This window comes from Epinephelus lanceolatus, chromosome 22, assembly GCF_041903045.1.
Source record: "Epinephelus lanceolatus isolate andai-2023 chromosome 22, ASM4190304v1, whole genome shotgun sequence".
Classification (NCBI taxonomy): Eukaryota; Metazoa; Chordata; class Actinopteri; order Perciformes; family Serranidae; genus Epinephelus; species Epinephelus lanceolatus.
In genome coordinates, this window is record NC_135755.1 from 7,339,128 (window position 1) to 7,360,753 (window position 21,626).

Sequence of the window (21,626 nt, forward strand, 5' to 3'; positions counted from 1 at the left end):
TACGCCAATAAATGTTTGACTGAGAGCGATACAGTATGCGGGAACCTTTCTTTGATTTTTGGGAACTTTGTAGTATCAGAAATTATGGATGACATAGCACCTCTAAAAATTAAATATATGTCGGGCAAATCAAAGGCACCCTGGACAAATGTAGAGAGAATCAGGGCCCTGAAAAGAAACTGCCGTAAATGTGAGCGCAAGTGGCGTAAGTCAAAATTGCAGGTTGACAATGATATCTATAAGGATATGCTCAATTTTTACAACAAAGAAGTGAAACTATCTAGAGAGCAGTACTTTTCTCAAATTATCACTGAAAATTTACATAATTCTAAGTTTCTTTTTTAGCACAGTTGATTAGCTAATTAATCCCTCTAGATCAATTCCTGTGGATCTCCACAGCTCTGATAAATGTAATGAATTTGCATTGTACTTTAATTCCAAAATCTCAAAAAATCGGAATAATATTGTGGCTTCCCTTACTGGTGAGTCTGACCATTTCTCTTCAACCCATGAACTACAGGAGATTGTGCAGCAGTTTAGTTCTGCAACATGCTCTCTTGATCTAATGCCCACTTAGTTTTTAAAAATGTTTTTAGCTGTATAGTTGATGACGTACTTGAGATTGTAAACACCTCCTTATGTTCTGGAATTTTCCCCATGTCTCAAACATGCAGTCATTACAACTCTGTTAAAAAAGGATAATCTTGATCCTTTTATTTTAGAAAACTATAGACCAATTACAAACCTTCCATTTCTGGGGAAAATTCTGGAAAAGGTTGTTTACAAACTTTTAAACTCCTACCTGTTGTAAGGATTTGCTAAAGGCAAGTTGGTTATTGATTATTAATTACTAATTGTAATTAATTAAGAAATATATTATTAATGTGTATTAATAATTCCAGGGCACAACCCTGGATACAGGGATCAATGACCAACTGGTATTTAGACAAAAAAGGGAAAAATCCTCATCTCAGTTTGCTAATATAGGTGGATATTAACGATCAAATAATTCAGAAGGTGTGAACCCGAGCACTGACCATCACAACCAGCTAATGATACAAAAACAATGCACAAATCACCACAGAGGACTGCTCTAGTAAAGTCACAAATGTTTATTAAACAATTATGAGTCAAGAATCACAAGCTGTTCACTTAATAAACATACTAAACTGACTAATTAGAAGCAACAAATCAAAGCGTGCAAGTGGGTCTCTGCGTGTGTGTGAGTGTGAAAGGAGAGAGAAAGAGACAGAGAAAACGGCAGGCGTGACCTCCTGGGGGACACGTCACGTCACGCCAGGTACTGATCAGTGTTGGGTAAGGGTTACTTTAAAAGTAATCAAAGTACGTTACTGCATTACTTTTTAAAAAAGTAACCAGTTACTTTACTGCGTTACTCCCTGAGTAAAGTAACTCAATTACTTTAAAAGTACTTCTAACGTTACTCCCTGAGAAAAGTAACTCAAGCACTTTTAAAGTACTTTTGAGTATTCTACATTTCCTATTGGACAATGGACCACAGGGCGCTAAGCCTACATTTTTTTTTGTCTTGAAAATTAAAGTTATGGACCACTTGCCCTTCACTGAGATCCAATTCTCCCATCACAGCTGTCACTTTGACCAGTAGAAACACAGAACAATCTGCTGCAGTAGACAACTGTATGACAACAACACCCCAGCATTTTTAATATTTCCTCTAGGGATGTTACCACACAAAGTAAAAGGGGGAAATGATGGTGTGAAACAGCAGAGGCACTTTGTCAACCCGCTGAGTTAACGTTACTGTCATTAGCATCAAGCTAGCAAACAATGGTACATCCTCATGGTCGGACATAAAGTAGTAACATTAACAAATAGCGGTGGGGCTTTTACTCAACACAACTGCAGAGGCTCCCAGCTTCATTTGAAACAAACTACATTATAGACGGTCCATTATTTATTAATCCCTCTGTGTGTTTATATATTTACTTTTTATCCGCTCCGTTGTCTTTGTAAAGTTAACATATCGCAGAAACATTTGTCAGAACTTCCTGTGGAAGATACAGTAGCTTGACAGTTTACGTGTGGCGCTTCAAATGTAGCTCCTGCCATCTGCTGATGCTTTTAGGTGACTACAACAACATGTTGACTGGCACATGAACAGACACAGTGACTCAAATAATAGTCAAACTGATAAAAATAGGACAAGAATAACCCGATGACATCACACACGGCGTGAAAGACGTCTGGGATAATTGGTGAGTACCAGCATGTAGCGTGTACCAGGCATAATGCAAGTCCTGAGTCTGAAATATGTCTGTCAGCGAGTCCTCCTCCACCTTTTTAGACTCCACCATAGACAATGGCAGCATTTCTCCGACCACGTAGCGAGCCACAAGCTCGGTGGCTTCTTTCAGACTGATAAGTTTAACGTTATCTCCGTTATTAGAACCAAACGACAGCCGTTGCTGTTTCGGAGCTGAAGGACCAGCATTCTAAAAGTAACGGAAGTAACTGATGTCTTGTTTGAAAATGTACTTAAGTATTTGATTACTCAAACAGCAAACTAACGCGTTAGGTTACTCATTACTGCAAAAACTTATCAACGTACTCTATACCCAACTCTGGTACTGATTAGAGTTGTACCGATACCAGTATCGGAAATGCCTCAGATACTGCCTAAAATGCGGCATCGGGCATCGGTGAGTACAGCCTATGACCAATCCGGTACCACGCACACTATCATTTGAACATCGCGATGTGCACATGTGCAATAGTCACATCGCAGGACATGTGATGTTTTCTCTTTTTTTAGAACATGTAAGCTTTTGTTTTGCTTCAGAAGCTCTGAAGCTCCGCTCGTTGCTCCGTTCCGCTCGCTCCTCTCTCACTGTCTCTCCCCCTCCCATGCACACACTGCAGTCACACACTGAAAATGAGCAACATGCAAGAGGGAGAAACGGTAAAGGAGGATTTATGCCTGGTACACACTACACGACTTTTCTGTCAGTTCTGAAAGTCACTATGTGACATTTACACGATTGTGGAGTCATAAAATCGTGCCGTGACTTGGCTGACAGACATGACACACTACACAATGGTACTCACCAATTATCCCCGGTCATTTTTCATTATGTGTGTGATGTCATTGGGTTATTCTTGTCCTATTTTTATTCATTCACTGTGTCTGTTCATGTGTCAGCCGAAATGTTGTTGTAGTAACGTAAAAAGCAACCAGACAGCAGGAGCTCCATTTGAAGTGCCGTATGTAAACATACAAGCTACTGTATCCTCCACAACCAAGTTCCTACAAATGTTTATTTCACAATAAAAGAAAATGGAGGAACTCTCTCAGCTGAGATTATAAGGGGCTTTTAATTTGAAACAAGTTCTGGAAGTGCTGAGTTTGAGATGACGACATGATGTGTTAACTTTATCAAGGCAACGGGAGCGGTTAAAAAGTAAAAATATAAAAACACAGAGGGATTAATAAATAATGGCCCTTTTATGATGTAGTCTGTTTCAAATGAAGCTGGTAGCCTCTGTAGTTGTTGTGAGTAAAAGCCACGCCACTATTTTTTAATTTTCTTACTTTAAGTCATCTGGTGAAAATTTTTGTATTTGTTAATACAAGCCCTACATTCTACTGTAGCCTTTAAAATGTTTTTTTTTTTTACCAAATTGTGTGGCTGCATTTTAACCTGTGTCTTGATCTGTGTCAACACTGGATAATAATTATTATGAAAAAGTTTTATGGCATTCATTCTACTATTATGTATTTATTTCTTAATATTTTACATAGAGTTTTAGGAGTTGAGACATAAAACAATTCATATCCCACCCATTTTTATTTTACACACTGGTATCAGATTGGTACTTGGTTTCGGCAGATACCTAATGTTCAGGGATCAGAATCGGTATCGGGAAGGAAAAGTTCACAGTCACAGTTAATAGTCACACTTAAATCACATGCTAAATTTAAGGTCTCTGCCCAGACTGTGGCTCTCTTACTTGAGTTGCACGGCGCGACAATGTGTGTCCAGTCTGTTGCTCCAGAGTATGTATGTGTGCTGTAACGTCCTTCAGCGGAATGAAAGATGCTGTCCTTGGTGTGGCAGAAGAGGGATCAGCGGAGTCGACTCGGTTGAAGAATGAAATGTCAAATGAAATGTGCAACATCAATAAAACTGACTTTGACGTTTCAGATGGCGCCTGTGACAAAATCTTCCCCCACACTCAGAGCAGCTAAATGGTTTCTCTCCTGTATGAGATCTCATGTGTAACGTCCGATGTCCCCTCTGACCAAATCTTACACTCAGAGCAGCTAAATGGCTTCTCAGAAACAATCAAATCACTGACAGGGACTACTTCCTTTTGCAGAGAGTTTAAATCTGACTGAGGTTTTTTGGTTTCCGTCCAATCATCACTGGTTTTCAGTGTATTTGTATAACTGTCCAATCTGTGTAAAGGATTTCACACAAACACTGAAGCTGAAAAGTCTTTGTCCTGTATGAGTTCTCATGGTTGTTTCTAAATTCTTTTTCCAAATAAAAGCTGAATCAATTTTCCCCTTCATGAGTTCTCCTCATATGTGTATGTAAATTTCCACATTGTGTAAATGATTTTCCACAAATTGAATGGCTAAATGGTTTCTCCTGTATGATATCTCATGTGTGCCTTTAAGTTTTTCATGTAACCAAATCTTTTCCCACACTCAGAGCAGCTAAATGGTTTTTCCCCTGTATGAGATCTCATGTGTTTCTTCAAATCTCCACTTTGAACAAATCTTCTGCAACACACAGAGCAGGTAAATGGTCTCTCCCCTGTATGAGAGCTCATGTGTGTCTTCACATCTGCTCTGAAACTAAATCTTTTCCCACACTGAGAGCAGCTAAATGGTTTCTCCCCTGTATGAGATCTCATGTGTGCCCTCAGACTTTCACTGTGACTGAATTTTTTCCCACACTCAGAGCAATTAAATGGTTTTTCTCCCGTATGCGATCTCATGTGTACTGCCAGATATCCCTTGTGTCTAAATCTTTTTCCACACTCAGAGCAACTAAATGGTTTCTCTCCAGTGTGAGATCTCATGTGTCTCTTGAGACTGTCGCTGCGACTGAATAATTTTCCACAATCAGAGCAACTAAATGGTTTGTTTCCTGTATGAGTGTTCATGTGATTCTTCAAATCTCTTCTGCATCTAAATCTTTTCCCACACTCAGAGCACCTAAATCGTTTCTCACCAACAATCAAATCACTGACAAGGACTTCATCATCTTCCAAAGAGTTTAAATCTGACTGAGTTTCTCTGGTCTCCTTCCAATCATGACTGTTAACAGCCTCAGATTGTAAATGTGTATCTGGATCTGAGTTCCTGGCTGGTTCTGGTCCTCCACAGCTAAAAGGTTTCTCTCCTGTATGACACATCAAGTGTACCTTAAGAACTCCGCTGTCATCAAAACTTTCCCCACACTCAGAGCAGCTGAATGGTTTCTCTCCTGTATGAGTTCTCATGTGTATTTTCAGATTTCCTCTTTCACGAAATCTTCTCCCACATTCGGGACAGCAAAACGGTTTCTCTCTAGTATGACATTTCATGTGTATCTTCAAAGCTTCACTGTGACTAAATCTTTTCCCACACTCAGAGCACCTAAATGGTTTCTCTCCTGTATGAGATCTCATGTGTGTCGTCAGAAGTCTACTGTGACCAAATCGTCTCCCACAGTCAGAGCAGCGAAATGGTTTCTCTCCTGTATGAGATCTCATGTGTGTGTTCAAAATTCCACTGTGTCTAAATCTTTCCCCACACTTAGAGCAGCTAATTGGTTTCTCTCCTGTATGAGCTCTCATGTGTATCTTCAGAACTCCACTGCGACTGAATAGTTTCCCACACTCAGAGCAGTTAAATGGTTTCTTTCCTGTATGAGCTCTCATGTGGTCCTTCAGATGATGATTTCGACCAAATCTTTTCCCACACTCAGGGCAGCTAAATGGTTTCTCACCAGCAATCAAATCACTCACAGGAACGTCATCATTTTTCAGAGAGTTTAAACCTGACTGAGGTTCTCTGGTCTCCGTCCAATCATCACTGTCATCAGTCTCTAGTTGTAAATGTGTATCTGGATATGAGTTCCTGACTGGTTCTGCTCCTCCACAGTCCTCTCCCTCTGCTTCTGTTTCCATCTGTTCAGTGTGTCTTTGATGAAGCTGTGAGGACTGAGGTTTCTCTTCATCATCTTCACTCTTCACAGGGACAGGAGTGGATGTGAACTTGGTGATATTATCCTCCTCCAGCCCTTGAAGCTTCTCTCCCTCCTGACTGATCCAGAGTTTCTCCTGTTCCCATTTAATGTATGGAGACTCTGGGTCCTCCTGGTCCACACTGGAGTTCTCAGGATCAGAGGACTCTCCAGTCTTGTCATCAGTCTCTGGGTGTAAATGTGTATCTGGATCCGAGTTCCTGGCTGGTTCTGGTCCTCCACAGTCCTCTCCCTCTGCTTCTGTTTCCATCTGTTCAGTGTGTCTTTGATGAAGCTGTGAGGACTGAGGTTTCTCTTCATCATCTTCACTCTTCACAGGGACAGGAATGAAGGTAAACTTGGTGATATCATCCTCCTCCAGCCCTTGAAGCTGCTCTCCCTCCTGACTGATCCAGAGTTTCTCCTGTTCCTCTTTAATGTGCGGAGGCTCTGGGTCCTCCTGGTCCACACTGGAGCTCCACTCCTGCTGCTCAGGGGGAACCTCTTCTTTAACCACCAACAGCTGCTGGACGTCTGCAGGAAACAGTAAAAACAGTTCAAATAAACACAAGAAGTTTGTGCTCTAGAGAAAGGATCAACACTCAGTGAAAAACCTAAGCCCTATGAGAAGCTAATATGGCAAGGCTTAACTATACAAACCAATGAGCAGTGATAACTAACGTGTCTTTGGGGTCATCGGGTGGGAACCTCCTTTCACCAGTGTTTCGTCTAGTTGGTCCCACGACACCTCCAGGAGACTAGACAGTGATCTCTAGCGTCCCAGAGACACTCCCCTAATGCCAGGTCTCACTGCTCCCCTCCCTGCACCAACCCAATAACCTCCTTTACCTTACTTATGCATGGCTTTCTCAGCCCAAACAGCACTGCCACCGTCAACCAAACCCAGGCTCCGTACATGCAAGCTCTAGGTAGAAGCAATGCTGATACTACCTTTCCTAGCACATTCACCATACTCTATTTCACACGCTACATAGCATAACTACAATATAAACTAAAGTTAAAGGAGCTAAATAAACTTACAGGATCAGCAAACACACTCACCTTGCCGCATGGCCTCAAACAAGATGGATTCAAATAGGCCACTCCCACACTTAAATAACCTTCCTCTTCCTGGACTTCCTCCTTACTTACACATGGCTTTCTCAGCCCAAACAGCACTGCCATCTTCAACCAAACCCAGGCTCCGTACATGCGAGCTCCAGGTAGAAGCAATGCTGATACTGCCTTTCCTAGCACATTCACCATACTCTGTTTCACACGCTACATAGCATAACTACAATGTAAGCTAAAGTTAAAGGAGCTAAATGAACTTACAGGATCAGCAAGCACACTCACCTTGCCGCATGGCCTCAAACAAAATGGATTCAAATAGGCCACTCCCACACTTAAATACTTCCTCTTCCTGGATTTCCTCCTGAGAGGAAGTGAATCTCTCCACCTGATTTCAAGGAGTTATGTGCCCTGTTTAGTAGTTCCCCCTGCTGGCCCCCAACTGACATTATTTCTTCTCTTATAGATAAACTGGCTACATTTAATTGCTTCATCTGACATTTCCCTCACTGTCTTCCTCAAACTCTGTCCCCGCACTCCGAGTTCCCCCAGGAGCGAGACAGCTGATCTTGCTATGAATCCCCTACACCCCACTTCCACTGGACAAATCCTAGTCTTCCATCCTCGCTGCTCAGCTTCTGCTCCTAAGTCTGCATATCTAAGTTTTTTTCTTTCATAGGCTTCTTCCACTGAGTCTTCCCAAGGAACTGTCAGCTCAATGAAATAAACTATCCGTTGACTCACTGACCACAACACTAAGTCAGGCCTCTGCCTGGTACAAACTATTTCCTGGGGAACAACAAGCTTTCCCCCTAAATCTACTTGCATTTCCCAATCACAAGCACCTTCTAGGCGGCCACACCCTTGTCTCCTCACTAACTTATCCCTTCTGTATTTCTCTCCCTCACGGACAAACTGAATTACTAAACTCCTATCCTTAACACCTTCCGAATTCACCTGTCTTCGTTTCCCTTCGATGCCTGCAGCTAAACATTTCAACACCTGGTTATGTCGCCATGTATATCGGCCTTGTGACAAGCTAACTTTACAGCCTGACAAAATAAGCTTTAAGGTTGCGGTACGTGAACACAATGGGCATGATGGATCCTCATTTACCCACAGTTTTAGGTTCTGGGGGGTTGGTAACACATCGTATGTAGCCCCTACCAGGAATCTAATACGATTCTCCTCCATACTCCACAGGTCCCTCCAAGCTTCCTCTTCTCTACACTTTCCCAATTCAACCACTGTCCCTGTTTAGCCTGGGCCACTACCTTTGCACCCCTTAGCATCTCTTCCTGTCTACGTATCTGTTCTACAATCAGCTTTCTTTTATCTTTGAGACCTGCTTTACTCCATACCGGTTTGCCTGAGCCAAGCCCCAGGCCTCCCCGGCCAAACTGAACATTACCTACAATCTGTGCATGCCTAAGAGCTGCCTCTGCCTCCTGAACTGCCGATCTTGGGTTCCACTTCCTCCCCTTGGTTGGATTTGGAACCACACTCCTAATTACCACGTCTTTACTCCCAGATAACAACAGCTCTGTCCTGACCTTGGTACATTTAAATTCCTCTGTTAAACTAGATACTGGCAGCTGAAGTATCCCTTTTCCATACAATGCAACACTACTTAGGCACCTAGGAGCGCCCAACCACTTCCTAATATAGGAGCTAACCGACCTTTCAATTCTCTCCGCTACGGATATTCGAATTTCATAAACTGACAATGGCCACATTAACCTAGGATATAGCCCAAATTGCAAACACCACAACTTCAACTTTCCTGGAAGTTCGGATTTATCTATTCTATCCAATCCTTCTGCCACATCTTTCCTAAATTTCACCACCTGTTCCTCATCATTCAACTCCACATTGTACCACCTACCTAAGCTCTTTACTGACTTTTCCCTCATTGTTGGGATTTTCTCATCATCTATGACAAACTTCCTATCACTTAACTTCCCTCTACGTATCAAGATGCTTCTAGATTTACTAGGCTTGATCTTCATGCTGGCCCACTTGAGGTTCTTATTTACCTTCTCTAGTAGCCTCTTTGTACATGGCATTGTTGTGGTCACCAGTGTCATGTCATCCATGTAAGCCCTAACTGGTGGAAAATGCAACCCATTCTGCCGTCTCTCTCCACCTACCACCCACTTAGAAGCCCTGATGATTACTTCCATTGCCATAGTAAATGCTAATGGAGAAGCTGTACACCCTGCCATGATGCCCATTTCTAGCCTCTGCCAACCTGTTGTGAAACCTGCTGTACTTAGACACAACCTAATATCCTGAAAATATGCTTTCACTAAGTTAACAACTACCTGTGGCACTCTGAAGTAGTCAAACGCACTCCAAATGAGGCTATGCGGTACTGAACCAAACGCATTTGCAAGATCTAAAAATACTACATGCAGGTCCCTTTTCTTAATCTTCGCTTCCTGAATCTGGTGCCAGATCATGCTAGTATGCTCTAAACACCCTGAAAAACCTGGTATTCCTGCCTTCTGCACCATGGTATCTATTAAGCTATTCCTTTCTAAGTAGCTAGCTAATCTCTGCGCAACTACACTAAAGAAAATCTTCCCCTCTACATTCAAGAGAGAAATCATCCGGAACTGGCTAAGGTCCACAGACTCCTTCTCCTTAGGAATGAGGACACCCCCTGCCCTACGCCATGCTCTTGGTATAATTTGCTTCTCCCAAACTATTCTTAGCTGTTTCCATAAAAATTTAAGGGTAGCAGGCGCACTTTGATTAACCTGGTAGGGGACTCCATTAGGCCCCGGGGCCGAAGAAGCCTTTGCATGCCTGACCACCTCCTGAACTTCCTTCCACCTAGGTGGTCTGACATCCATCTCATGCTCTATCCCTCCTAATGGAGGGATATCGGGTGGGAAACCTACTATCCTATTCTTCTCTAAATCTGAATATGTATTTCTCAAATATTCTTCAACCTCTAGCCTTTCTGCTTTGAGCTGCCCTCCCTTTTCCTGGCTGAACAATCCTTTAACAAACTTAAAAGGGTCCCTGAAAAAACCTGTCCTAGCATATTCCTTCTTCCTCCTCTTTTTCCTGAGATGCTCTGCCCTTCTAAGAACTGCTAGCCTGCTTCTCAACTCCTCTTGCAACACCTTAATTCTTTCCCTTTCTTCTTCTGTAGCCTTTCTCCACACCTTTCTTAACTGTCTCCTTTCCTTGACTAGCTCCTCTATTTCTCTTTGCCGCCTAGATTTACCTGACTGTACCCTCTCACTCCTCTTTCTCTCATACAGCCCAAACCTCTCTACACCATATGAGTAAATTATATCTCTCATCTTTTCTAACATTTCTATTGCATTTCCTCTAAGCCTACTTAAGATTACTGACAAATCTCTATTAACTATCTCCCATTCTTTACTGTCATTTGCCCTAGGCCATCTAACTCTAACCTTTTGCTCCATGGTTCTCTCTCTGACTGGCACACTGGCCTCAGTATCACCTGCATCCTCTCTTACTACCCCCTCCTCCTCAGTGGCAGCGTTACTGATATCCTGCGAACTGTGGTTTTCTACCTGCCGCTGGACTTCACCCGACTGACTTGGCTGACTTCTTAGGAAGTACTGATCAATGCGGCTACTTTACCCTTTCTTTGCCACACACTTCTTCTTTCCCTGATGAGTTCTGAAGCCTTTAACTGATGTTACTTTCTGCCAGCCACAAGGACAAACCTGAAGCATCTTCTTCTCAACTGTGCTACTTTTATCCTCTACAGATGCGCTCACCTTGCCCTGAGTGCTGCTAATTCTAGCCCTGGTGGATAGGTCCATGCCCCTATCCTTCACTGAGTCACAGATCCAATGCGTAGTCGTGTCCCTTCTAATGTCTGTTATCGTGTAATCCACCTGTGAGTCATCTTCCACCCCTGCTCTCGCTGACTCTTGGGGTATTTTTCCTATGTTGGCTGTAGCTAATTTTGGTTGTAGTAAGGCTGCTAGGCCTCACCACTGCTACCATGGGTTGCTAACCCATGCCAGCACCTTTGGGGTCTTTTCCCTCCTGTCAGCTGTCTTTCCAAGCGGTCACATGGTCTTTCCCTTGTTGTCAGCTGCCCTATTCACAGCAGTCACTAGCTGGGCTAGACTTTATCTATTTCTTTATTTGCTCAGGCGAGCAAAAGCAAGTGAATTATGTGAGAATGATTGTCCATGGGATGTGAGAGTTTGCCGCAAATCAAGTTTGATTACTGGCAGCCTGAGAAAATAAAATGCTGGTGTTGTGTCAATGAGTTTGCCCATCGAACTCTGTTTCCCCCTAACCACAACCTCGCCCAAACAGCGAATGGTAGGGATGTTCCTGTCCACTTAACAAAAATTTTAACAAGGACTAGTAAACTAGTCTGAAAAAGGGAAAACACTCAGAAAACAGCCAAAATTTAGCACAATTTATTGTTAAGTATTTGAAACATTGTCCCAAAAAATATTGTGTGCATCAAGAGCCCTTCTGAAGCCTTTAATCACAATCTTCAACAACCATGGCGGATTTTAAATGCCGCTGAAGTAGGAGACACTTTGCGTCGTGCGCTATGAATGTGAACATAACGGTAACTCAGTCAAAAGTTAACCACTAAAATAAAAAATAAATAAACTGCCTCTGAAATGTGGGGCACAGAACAGAAATGACAGAAATTATAGCAATTCACTTTAAAGTTGATAAAACAACATCTAAATTCTAATTAAATTTCAGCTGAAATGAGAGGCCTTTTGCTCCGTGCAGTATGAACGTAAACCTGCACACTATCTGACAATAACTTACTACTCAAAACAGATTAATTGCTGCTGAATTCATTTTCTCCATCAAAGTACTGCCAAACTGCGCTAGTTTGGCGAGGACATCGCCCTTATTTCCCACCGTGCAGTTTTAAAACTCCAGTCTGCTCGAGCATTACCCGGGGAGGGGAACTGCTGTCTGACGGCTCTGTAGCACCCACTAGTGGCGGGAGGCTGCATGTCATTTAAGAGTAGTACCGATATGATATGATACAACTATGGGTTCTGTGAAAACTAAGCATTCTTTATATAAAGAGAAAACGAGTCCGAACCACTTTCTGGACGCCCTCTTTAGTGACTGAATACACGGGAATCATGTGTTTAGCAGTATGGTACATTATAGCGTTTGTAATGTCTTTGTGCCTGCTGGACGTCGATTGGTATGGCATTATGCTATTGAATGCATCGGCAATCCGACCTTGCTTGGGCTTGACACAGGAGAACCCAGATGTCCCCGCCATGTCTTTTATTGCAAGGCACTCTTCATACAGTACTTGGTAGTGTTGTCACGGTACCAATTTTGGTGATTTAATAAACGGACCTTTTCCTGCTCGTGAGTGATCCATTACAATCCATTTAAGTTTGCTCCACATTGACCAGCTGCAACATTATTATGATGAACACATCAATGTTTCAACAGTTACAATTATATTTCATAGTCATAATCATAATCATAATTTAACAAATTTTATGTATGATGCAGTAAAACATAAAACAGGCATGACTGTGTCCGCGTTTCAAAATTAGGTGTAAAAACAGATAAATTCAAAATACATATATGAAAACCAGATACAGTGCATCCTACTCACAGGAAGCAAACATGATACCTGTATCCCTTAAAAATATAAAAATCCCACGAGGCTGTTATAGATAGTTTGTCTGTATTGAATATCCAAAGAAACGAAAAACGACAACTAATACATAAAGGCTAGTGACGCTGAAAACAGCAGAGAAGCTAACGACACCAGAGAAGCTAACGCGGCGTATAAACGTCGACAGACTGAATATTTATTGAACAAAGCTGCAGTTATATTATTAATAATGAACTTGTAATGTTTAATGAACAAACCAGCTCTGTGTAACCGAAGCTGAGGGTTGAAAACAGCGTCCATTAGTTTCTGATGTTGGTCGTTCTCCTCTTTTGATCGACAAAGTTCCTCCTCGTACTCTGCTATCGTTCTTTCAACCAGCCCAAATATCTCTTCAGCAGCAGCAGTTAGTCGCTGCTTCACCAACGCTCTCAGCATTTGGACTTTAGACATGTTCACACTTTAAAAAACACAACAAAGAGACTCTGCTAACACACCTTTCTAACAGACGCCATCTTGTTCAAACAGTGTGACATTCGCAAAAGTAAAGAGTACAGCTTCCGGGGTAAATGAATTAATCAGCTTCAAAATAAAAGTCCAGAAGTGTTAATGGAATTACAGGCTTACTCAGAAAAGCACATGCAGGAGGACGAATTATTAAAATACACTTTTTTAAAAGAATGACATTTATTGAACCGTATCAATTGTTTTTTAGTTTAGTTTTTTTGTTTTCACATATGCAAAATAAACAAAAGTAGTATGGAAGCAACAAATGTGATGGAGAGATGCAAAAAATCCTTGGAGTGGATTAATCGAGGCACTTTCCAGTGTATACCATAATCCATTAGTTAACTCAGTAAAATACTACAAAGATTGAAAAAGATAAAGACAATGATAAAATCCACACAGACCATGTACACAAGGACACACAATTAAGATCACTAAATATTAATAAACAGTTTACACAGGGGATCCATAAGTGGAACACTGAGGAAATAAAATCAAACCTTTAACACATAATCCATCAGGGCTCACATGAATATTGATGATGTCTTCGCAGACTGAATGGCGGTGACGTTGGTCTAAGCCTTCCAGGTAGAAAGTGTTTCGAAAAGCAGGGATATGTAGTAAAGTAAACCCGTTTATTTCTGTTGTTATTTTCAGCTGAAACTGTAACGTTAAAAGCCATATGGTTAAGCAACAACAATGAGCATGAGCCAAAGCCAGATGGTCCAGATGTTGAGGGAACAGAGGAGAAATGGCAGGAAGTGGAAACTGAGGGAAAGACAGAGGACTGGGTAGAAGAAGAGACTTTACAGGGAGAGACTGATTTTGAGGGAGAATGGACAGAACAGGAAGAAGAGATGGATTCTGATGTTGTGGCTGAAGGTGATGCAGAGAGTGAGATGCAGGCAGAGGATACAAGTGCATCCACAAGCAATGGATCATTAAATTTGTTGTGCATATTGTTCCTCCTATAGGAGGAAGTGGGCAGTATATAGCAGAGTGCAAAATGCTCTGAAAAGAGCTAATTTTACATCAACTCAACACATACTAAATTTGTGAGCAAGCATATTAGTTTGTGCATGCAACTTCCAACACTGTCTGTGGATGTCTCTATCATCAGATAAATCATTGGCAATATAATGACCAAGATATTTGTTCTCATTACACACTTTAAGAGCACCATAAATGTCATTCTTTCAAAAGTGTATTTTAATCATTTATCCTCCCGAGTAAGCATGTAATTCCAGGAACACTTCTGGACTTTTATTTTGAAGTCCATGAACTAATCTGTACCGGAAGCTGTATTCTTCACTGCTCCTGACTTCACACTGTTTGAACAAGATGGCATCTGGTAGAAAGGTGTGTTAGCAGAGTCTCTTTGTTGTGTTTTTAAAGTGTGAACATGTCTAAAGTCCAAATGCTGAGAGCGTTGGTGAAGCAGCGACTAACTGCTGCTGCTGAAGAGATATTTGGGCTGTTTGAAAGAACGATAGCAGAGTACGAGGAGGAACTTTGTCGATCAAAAGAGGAGAACGAGCGACAACGGAAACTACTGGACGCTGTTTTCAACCCTCAGCTTCGGTTACACAGAGCAGGTTTGTTCATTAAACATTACAAGTTCATTATTAATGATAGAACTGCAGCTTTGTTCAATAAATATTCAGTCTGACGATGTTTAAATTAAGCAATAAAGCAGCAGCTGTATAAATCCAGTAACTTCATAAATGTAACGCAAGATAACGTCATGTTGTAACCTTAATATATAGTAAACACTGAAAATCACGTATCTTTAATGTAAACCAAGAAATTAGGGATGTCCCGATCCGAACCTCAGATCGGCGCCGATCACGTTGTTTTTACAAAATCGGAATCGGTAATAAAAGATCGGAGAAATCAAAACAACAAAAATGGCCAGGTTTTTCATCTATGTTGTTCACTTTTGCCTCCGCTTTCCAATGTATAAAGTGTGGCGAACCTGTATATTTTATTATTATATATTTTTTTCATAAGACAGTTAGCTGATGGCTTGCTCACCTCCAGACACTGTGCCGCAGACACTGAGGTACCTCCAGACACACCCACTGGTGCTATCGGCCAGTGGGATGGCTCGATCAGCTGAGCCCAGGTAGACCGGCCCCTTCATTATGTCGCTCCTGGCAGTATGAGGAGAGATGCTGGCGAGTGAGAAATGAATCAGAAGTCCTCTGCGTATTTGGCCTACCACGGCATTTTACACCGCTCAAAGTCCGCAAAATAGGTGCGCTTCCCCGCGGAATATCATCCATCCGGCCACCGGCCTCACCTCAGAGATTCCGCCACAGATATCAAGAGATCCTACAGAGCCTCCACGCCCGAAATAACGCCAGAGCGTTACGGCATTCACCCACGGTCCCATGAGTTGGCAACAGCTGGGGTTTACTCTGCGTTTCATTCATTCCTTATTTGGAACATTCGACTGTGTTGATTTAATGTTTTGAAACTGAACTGAGTCAAAGTGAAGAGTGGATTTTCTTCACTTCCTTGTTTGCGGGAAAACGTGGGGTGGAGTTTTCTTTTGTTCAGCGATCTGTGTGGATTGAACTGACTGTAACGGAGATATGTTATTTGGAAATCCCGGAGTGGAGTTTTTTGTTTGAACTGGATTGAACTGACTGAACGGAGCGGAACATTTCTTTTCTTTGGTGGAAAAAATATATACTTTCTTAAAACTGATTACTGTTGTATTTGAATTTTTGTATAGTATTGTGTAATTCTTTTGTTCTGCAGAAACTAGGTAAAAACAATTCAATTTTGGTGTTGAGGGACCTGTTTTATGGGTTTTATGGTTTCTTTTGTGGGGTTTGAGTAAAAGAAAACTTTTTGTTTCATGTGTCAAAATGCTACAAAAGATACAGGTCTATTTTATTTGTTGAAGACAAGAAGAAGGTGCACAGTGCACCCTTGGAAGTGCACCGTGCACTGTATGTGACTGTAAAAACTGAGGTGAAGTGAGTTTGATGTTGGATAATAGATAAAATAGAAAGAGCATGAAACCCATCTATAAAGAGGTGTGCCTTATTAGGCCCACTTGGCAAAACCGTTCTACACTGGTGTGGGGTGTCTGGGTCCAGTAATGGGGGTATGGGGGTATTAGCCCTTTTCTATCTTGCTCACTGTTTTCTGCCTATGAGAGGGAGGTGGAAATCACGGTTGAACCCAAAATGAATATCCGAATATCCATCGAATATCCAAAGTCAAACTAACTTCACCTCGGTTCTCTAAAACGCTTTGCAGGAGTTAGTGGACTTCCATACCACATATACAGCCTAGTGTTTGTCATATTTGTACACTTTTAATCGCCTTAATGCTACAACATCAATAGATAATTTATCTTAGAGATAAATCTATTATACAGCTGCTGCTTTATTGCTTAATTTTAAATAAAGTATTTCCACATGAGTATATGAATACTGGCTTTGTCGACCTGCAGCACAACAATAACGTTACGTTACGTTTATGAATTATGTGGATTTAAACTGCTGCTTTTTGTATTGGAAAGCAGTGAGATTGTAAAATGTTCCTCAGTGCATGGACAGTGTGGTCACAAGTTGATCTGACTGTCTCCCAATTTTAAGACATAGCTGGCTGTATGTTGTCGGATTTTTATTGTGTCTCTCTGTGTAGTGGTGTTGCAATAGTGGCGCACCACGTTACTTGTGCGCCTATAATTTATTTTCCCATGCTGGAGTGTGTTCGAATCCTGTGAAAATATTCTTTGTTACGTTTCACAGGGCTGAACGGTTCTTTAATATGGCACATGTTTATTTAGACGGGCACCAGAGACGAAACTGTGTAGGCCTATTTAGAAAATTTATGTGAGATAGGAGTTAAATTTACAGGAAAAGCAACTTGGCCTCTTCCTGTTTTCATCATTCCGTCATAACATGTGTGATTCAAACCGCGACTGAGTGTCGGTATGTAACTGGGTTCCTCAAGCAAGAGTCCAAAGACGGATCAGGTCGGCTATGTTTTGATATTTTTATGAAAAGCATGTGAAGGCATGTGCAGCACCAAACTGCATTTCAGCTTTATTTAAATGAATGATCAGAGCCAAGACGTGGGAGATCTAAACATTATTTTGAGTTGAGTTTTGTTTTTTAAAGACATGTGGAAGTGGGAAAGCATTTCAGTGTCTGTCTCTGAACACAGCAGGAAGTTGGTGAACCAGAATCAGCCAGAGAGTTGGAGGGAGATGGTGTGATGTTATGCCAGACTAGCTTACTTGTTGTTAAACTAAATGGTGGGTTATTGCCTAAATTAGGCTGGCTGTATGAGATGTCTTAATAGTTTAATCTCACAAGAGTAACAACAATACAGAGGCTGAGGGCAAACACTATCTTTACCTGGCTGTCCATGAATGCAGGTCACAGGGAGACGTGGATGCTGCTCTGCAGGGCGCTCGATTTACGTGCATTAACTGTAAGTGAGGGGTTAACAAGGGAGGGGCAGGGGGTCTTCTGTTGTTCACCACAGGTGTGTTTTGGTCTTGACACAGCTGAGTGAACACTGTGAAGCTGTTTGATGCTCAGAGATCTGTAGAAGTTCAGGAAGGAGTTTTTTAACTGTGATGTGAATGAACGACAACATTTCTCACCTCCAACATCTGTGTGTGTGTGTGTGTGTGTGTGTGTGTGTGTGTGTGTGTGTGTGTCTGTGTGTGTGTGTTTACTGTTTCCTGCAGACATCCAGCAGCTGTTGGTGGTTAAAGAAGAGGTTCCCCCTGAGCAGCAGGAGTGGAGCTCCAGTGTGGACCAGGAGGACCCAGAGCCTCCACACATTAAAGGGGAACAGGAGGAACTCTGGATCAGTCAGGAGGGAGAGCAGCTTCAAGGGCTGGAGGAGGATGATATCACCAAGTTCACATCCACTCCTGTCCCTGTGAAGAGTGAAGATGATGAAGAGAAACCTCAGTCCTCACAGCTTCATCAAAGACACACTGAGCAGATGGAAACAGAAGCAGAAGAAGAGGGTTGTGGAGGACCAGAACCAACCAGGAACTCAGATCCAGATACACATTTACAACCAGAGACTGTTGACAAGCCTGAAGCATCTTCTGAACCTGAGACTGATGACAGTGATGATTGGAAGGAGACCAGAGAACCTCAGTCAGGTTTAAACTCTCTGAAAAATGATGAAGTCTCTGTCAGTGATTTGATTGCTGGTGAGAAACCATTTAGATGCTCTGAGTGTGGGAAAAGATTTGGTCGAAATCATCATCTGAAGGACCACATGAGAGCTCATACAGGAAAGAAACCATTTAACTGCTCTGAGTGTGGGAAACTATTCAGTCGCAGTGGAGTTCTGAAGATACACATGAGATCTCATACAGGAGAGAAACCAATTAACTGCTCAGAGTGTGGGGAACGATTTAGACACAGTGGAATTTTGAACACACACATGAGATCTCATACAGGAGAGAAACCATTTAGCTGCTCTGACTGTGGGAAACAATTTTGTCACAGTGGAGGTCTTAAGACACACATGAGATCTCATACAGGAGAGAAACCATTTAGATGCTCTGAGTGTGGGAAAGGATTTAGTCACAGTGGAGCTTTGAAGATACACATGAAATGTCATACTGGAGAGAAACCGTTTTGCTGTCCCGAATGTGGGAGAGGATTTCGTGAAAGAGGAAATCTGAAAATACACATGAGATCTCATACAGGAGAGAAACCATTCAGCTGCTCTGAGTGTGGGAAAAGTTTTCGTCAATCTCAACATCTGAAGAAACACATGAAATGTCATGCAGTAGAGAAACCATTCAGCTGCTATAAGTGTGGGGAAAGATTTGATGACAGTGGAGTTCTTAAGGTACACTTGATGTGTCATACAGGAGAGAAACCTTTTAGCTGTTCAATTTGTGGAATGTCATTTAGTCAAAGTGGAAATTTCCTTGGACACATGAGAACTCATGAAGGAGAAAAGTGATTCAGCTTTCCAGTTTGAAAAAAACAAATAAACCCTAAAACTTTTATTTGGGATAAAATTGTAACAGCAACCATGAGAACTCATACAGGACAAAGACTTTTCAGTGCCAGGGTTTGTATGAACTCTTTAACACAGACTGGACAGTTACACAAACACGTGAAAACCTGCACAGGAGAGAAACCTTCATCTGCATTGTTTGTCACCACGAAAGATTCACTTGGGGGGCATCGGTGGCTTTGTAGATAGTGCTAGTGCCCCATGTATAGAGATGATGCCTCGCTGCAGTGGTCGCAAGTTTGACTCCGGCTTGTAACCCTTTGCTGCATGTCGTCCCCCCATTCTCTCTGTCTCCCCATTTCACACTGTCTTGTATATTAAAGGCAAAAAGCCCCAAAAAATAATCTTTAAAAAAGATTCACTTGGCCTGAACAACTCTGAAACCATTAGTGTGTTATTGGTCAGTCCTGTAACAGCCTCATCAAACACAAACTGAGGAGAGCACAGAGGCAGAGCCTCCAGCCAGCAGCTCAGCTCCACAGATGGAAACAGAAGTTGAAAGAGAGGACTCTGGAGGACCAGAATCAGCCAGATACACATTTTCAACCTGAGGCTGATGACAAGATGGAAGACTCTCCTGATCCTGAGACAGATGACAGTGATAATGATTGGAAGGAGAACAGAGAACCTCAGTCAACTTTAAACTCTCTGGGTTCATCCCAATATCCCTCCTCGACGACTCCGTCCTCTACTCTTGATCACTTGACCCGCAAATCGATCGATACTCACCATCTTGTAGGACGTCTCAGTTCGTTAAATGCACTCCGAGGAGAGAGGAGGCTTTCAGGGGAGAGGGAAGCAAGGATACACGAGTGCAGCCTTCGCGGCAGTCTTTTACCAACCGACACACCACCCTGATTGGATATCAGTTATTGATTGGACAGCTGATGGGACTGATCTGATACACCCCAGCATCACTAGAGTTTCATACAGTGAAGACAGATAAGAGATTAAACTCAAATGTGTCACTGACAAGTTTTATATTTTATTTTTCTGTTTCACCATCGAGTTAAAAATCTGAACAAGAAAACAAAATAAACGACTTTCTTCATTTATTGGGAAAACTTTTCTCTTCACGATCTGTTATTTCCCTCATCAACTTTTATTATGGATACAATCAAAGAGCCTGTCTGTCAGCAAGAAACACTTTATCATCACCAACCGTCATTTTCATTCAGTCACACTGAGGCTGATCATTCCTGAGACGTCGGGTTGATGAGTTACAGTCTGAATTTTCCCTGAAACATTTGACCCAATGAATTATTTCCAGTGTTCAAAGACACCATGATCATATTCTATGTTATTAAATGATGATCTCACAATCAGAATATGCAGATGTTAATAATGAATAAATCATATACACACATTGTGTGACTCTGAGCAGGACACAGGACAGATTATAAATACAGTACACAGGTTGTTGTTCATGTGCAGGTGATTGTTAGAGAGATAACACTGCTGCTCTGCTACTGAGAACTGGATCTGTATCTGTATCTGTATCATTATATATGTATATATAACATTATGTGTGTGCAGTAACAAACTCTATTAAAACTTTCTATAGCTGCATAAAGCCTCCTGACAGCTGATCCAGCTGTGATCAGCTGCCACCGTCATTAGAAACAGTCGCTTCCCATGATGCTTCAGAGGAAAGGACGTCTCATTTCTCTAAAGATATATCTCCTCGTTTCTTCTCTCCTAGCGTTTCATCCTCGCATCTCTCCCTGTGTCCTACGAGGGTGGAGCTAAGACGCGAGGAAGACACGCAAGTGAGGGAAACATGGATGCGAAATCTGGTTTTAGGATGAACCCTCTGTGTCCCCTATTGAAATTCAGAGGTTTTTACGGGTTTTGGATGCAGCGCAGGCAGAAGTCTTCATGAGTTGCCTTCTTTTTTCCTCAGCAGCAGCGGTGCAAGTCGTGGGGTACGATATGGGGTACCAGATGTTGATATCGTGACAGACCATAAATAAATAAATGTGGGAAACCCAGAAATATTTGGTTGAGGTTTTTTTTTTTTAATCGAAACAGCAAACTGTTGTATCCAATGTACATGGTTCTCTTATTAAGATAGATTTTTTCGACTACCCATTTGTATGGCTTCAGACCGAATTACACCGAATCACAGTGTTTGTTTACAACAACTTGCAAATAAAAACCAACCCACATCATGTTCATAAAATCAAATG

At 41.9% G+C, this 21,626-nt stretch overlaps 5 protein-coding genes across 5 annotated transcripts in view; 1 reads left to right on the forward strand and 4 right to left on the reverse strand.

The window, feature by feature from the left end:
* Window positions 1–21,626, reverse strand: part of LOC117245837 (uncharacterized) — a 277,287-nt gene that overhangs the window by 228,384 nt on the left and 27,277 nt on the right. The gene's annotated exons all lie outside the window — the stretch shown is intronic.
* The window catches only part of LOC117245847 (uncharacterized), a 301,333-nt gene that overhangs the window by 149,122 nt on the left and 130,585 nt on the right, over window positions 1–21,626 (reverse strand). The window lies entirely within an intron of this gene.
* The window catches only part of LOC117246011 (uncharacterized), a 148,297-nt gene that overhangs the window by 50,440 nt on the left and 76,231 nt on the right, over window positions 1–21,626 (reverse strand). The window lies entirely within an intron of this gene.
* LOC117245720 (uncharacterized) lies at window positions 1,100–13,428 on the reverse strand. The gene is made up of 2 exons (XM_078163867.1): window positions 13,167–13,428; window positions 1,100–6,752 (listed from the first exon to the last, which is right to left on the reverse strand). Exons 1-2 carry the CDS (start codon window positions 13,357–13,359, stop codon window positions 4,621–4,623), a joined length of 2,325 nt encoding a protein of 774 aa, XP_078019993.1. The 5' UTR covers window positions 13,360–13,428; the 3' UTR covers window positions 1,100–4,620.
* LOC117245874 (uncharacterized) lies at window positions 14,756–20,501 on the forward strand. Its single transcript, XM_033609459.2, has 2 exons — window positions 14,756–15,008; window positions 18,134–20,501. Exons 1-2 carry the CDS (start codon window positions 14,816–14,818, stop codon window positions 19,378–19,380), a joined length of 1,440 nt encoding a protein of 479 aa, XP_033465350.2. The 5' UTR covers window positions 14,756–14,815; the 3' UTR covers window positions 19,381–20,501.

Coding starts and splice junctions, on each gene's coding strand:
- LOC117245720 (XM_078163867.1), bottom strand. CDS start 13,359: ATGTCTAAAGTCCAAATGCTGAGAGCGTTGGTGAAGCAGCGACTAACT. Junction 6,753..13,166: donor GCTTCGGTTACACAGAGCTG/GTTTGTTCATTA, acceptor TGTTTCCTGCAG/ACGTCCAGCAGCTGTTGGTG.
- LOC117245874 (XM_033609459.2), top strand. CDS start 14,816: ATGTCTAAAGTCCAAATGCTGAGAGCGTTGGTGAAGCAGCGACTAACT. Junction 15,009..18,133: donor GCTTCGGTTACACAGAGCAG/GTTTGTTCATTA, acceptor TGTTTCCTGCAG/ACATCCAGCAGCTGTTGGTG.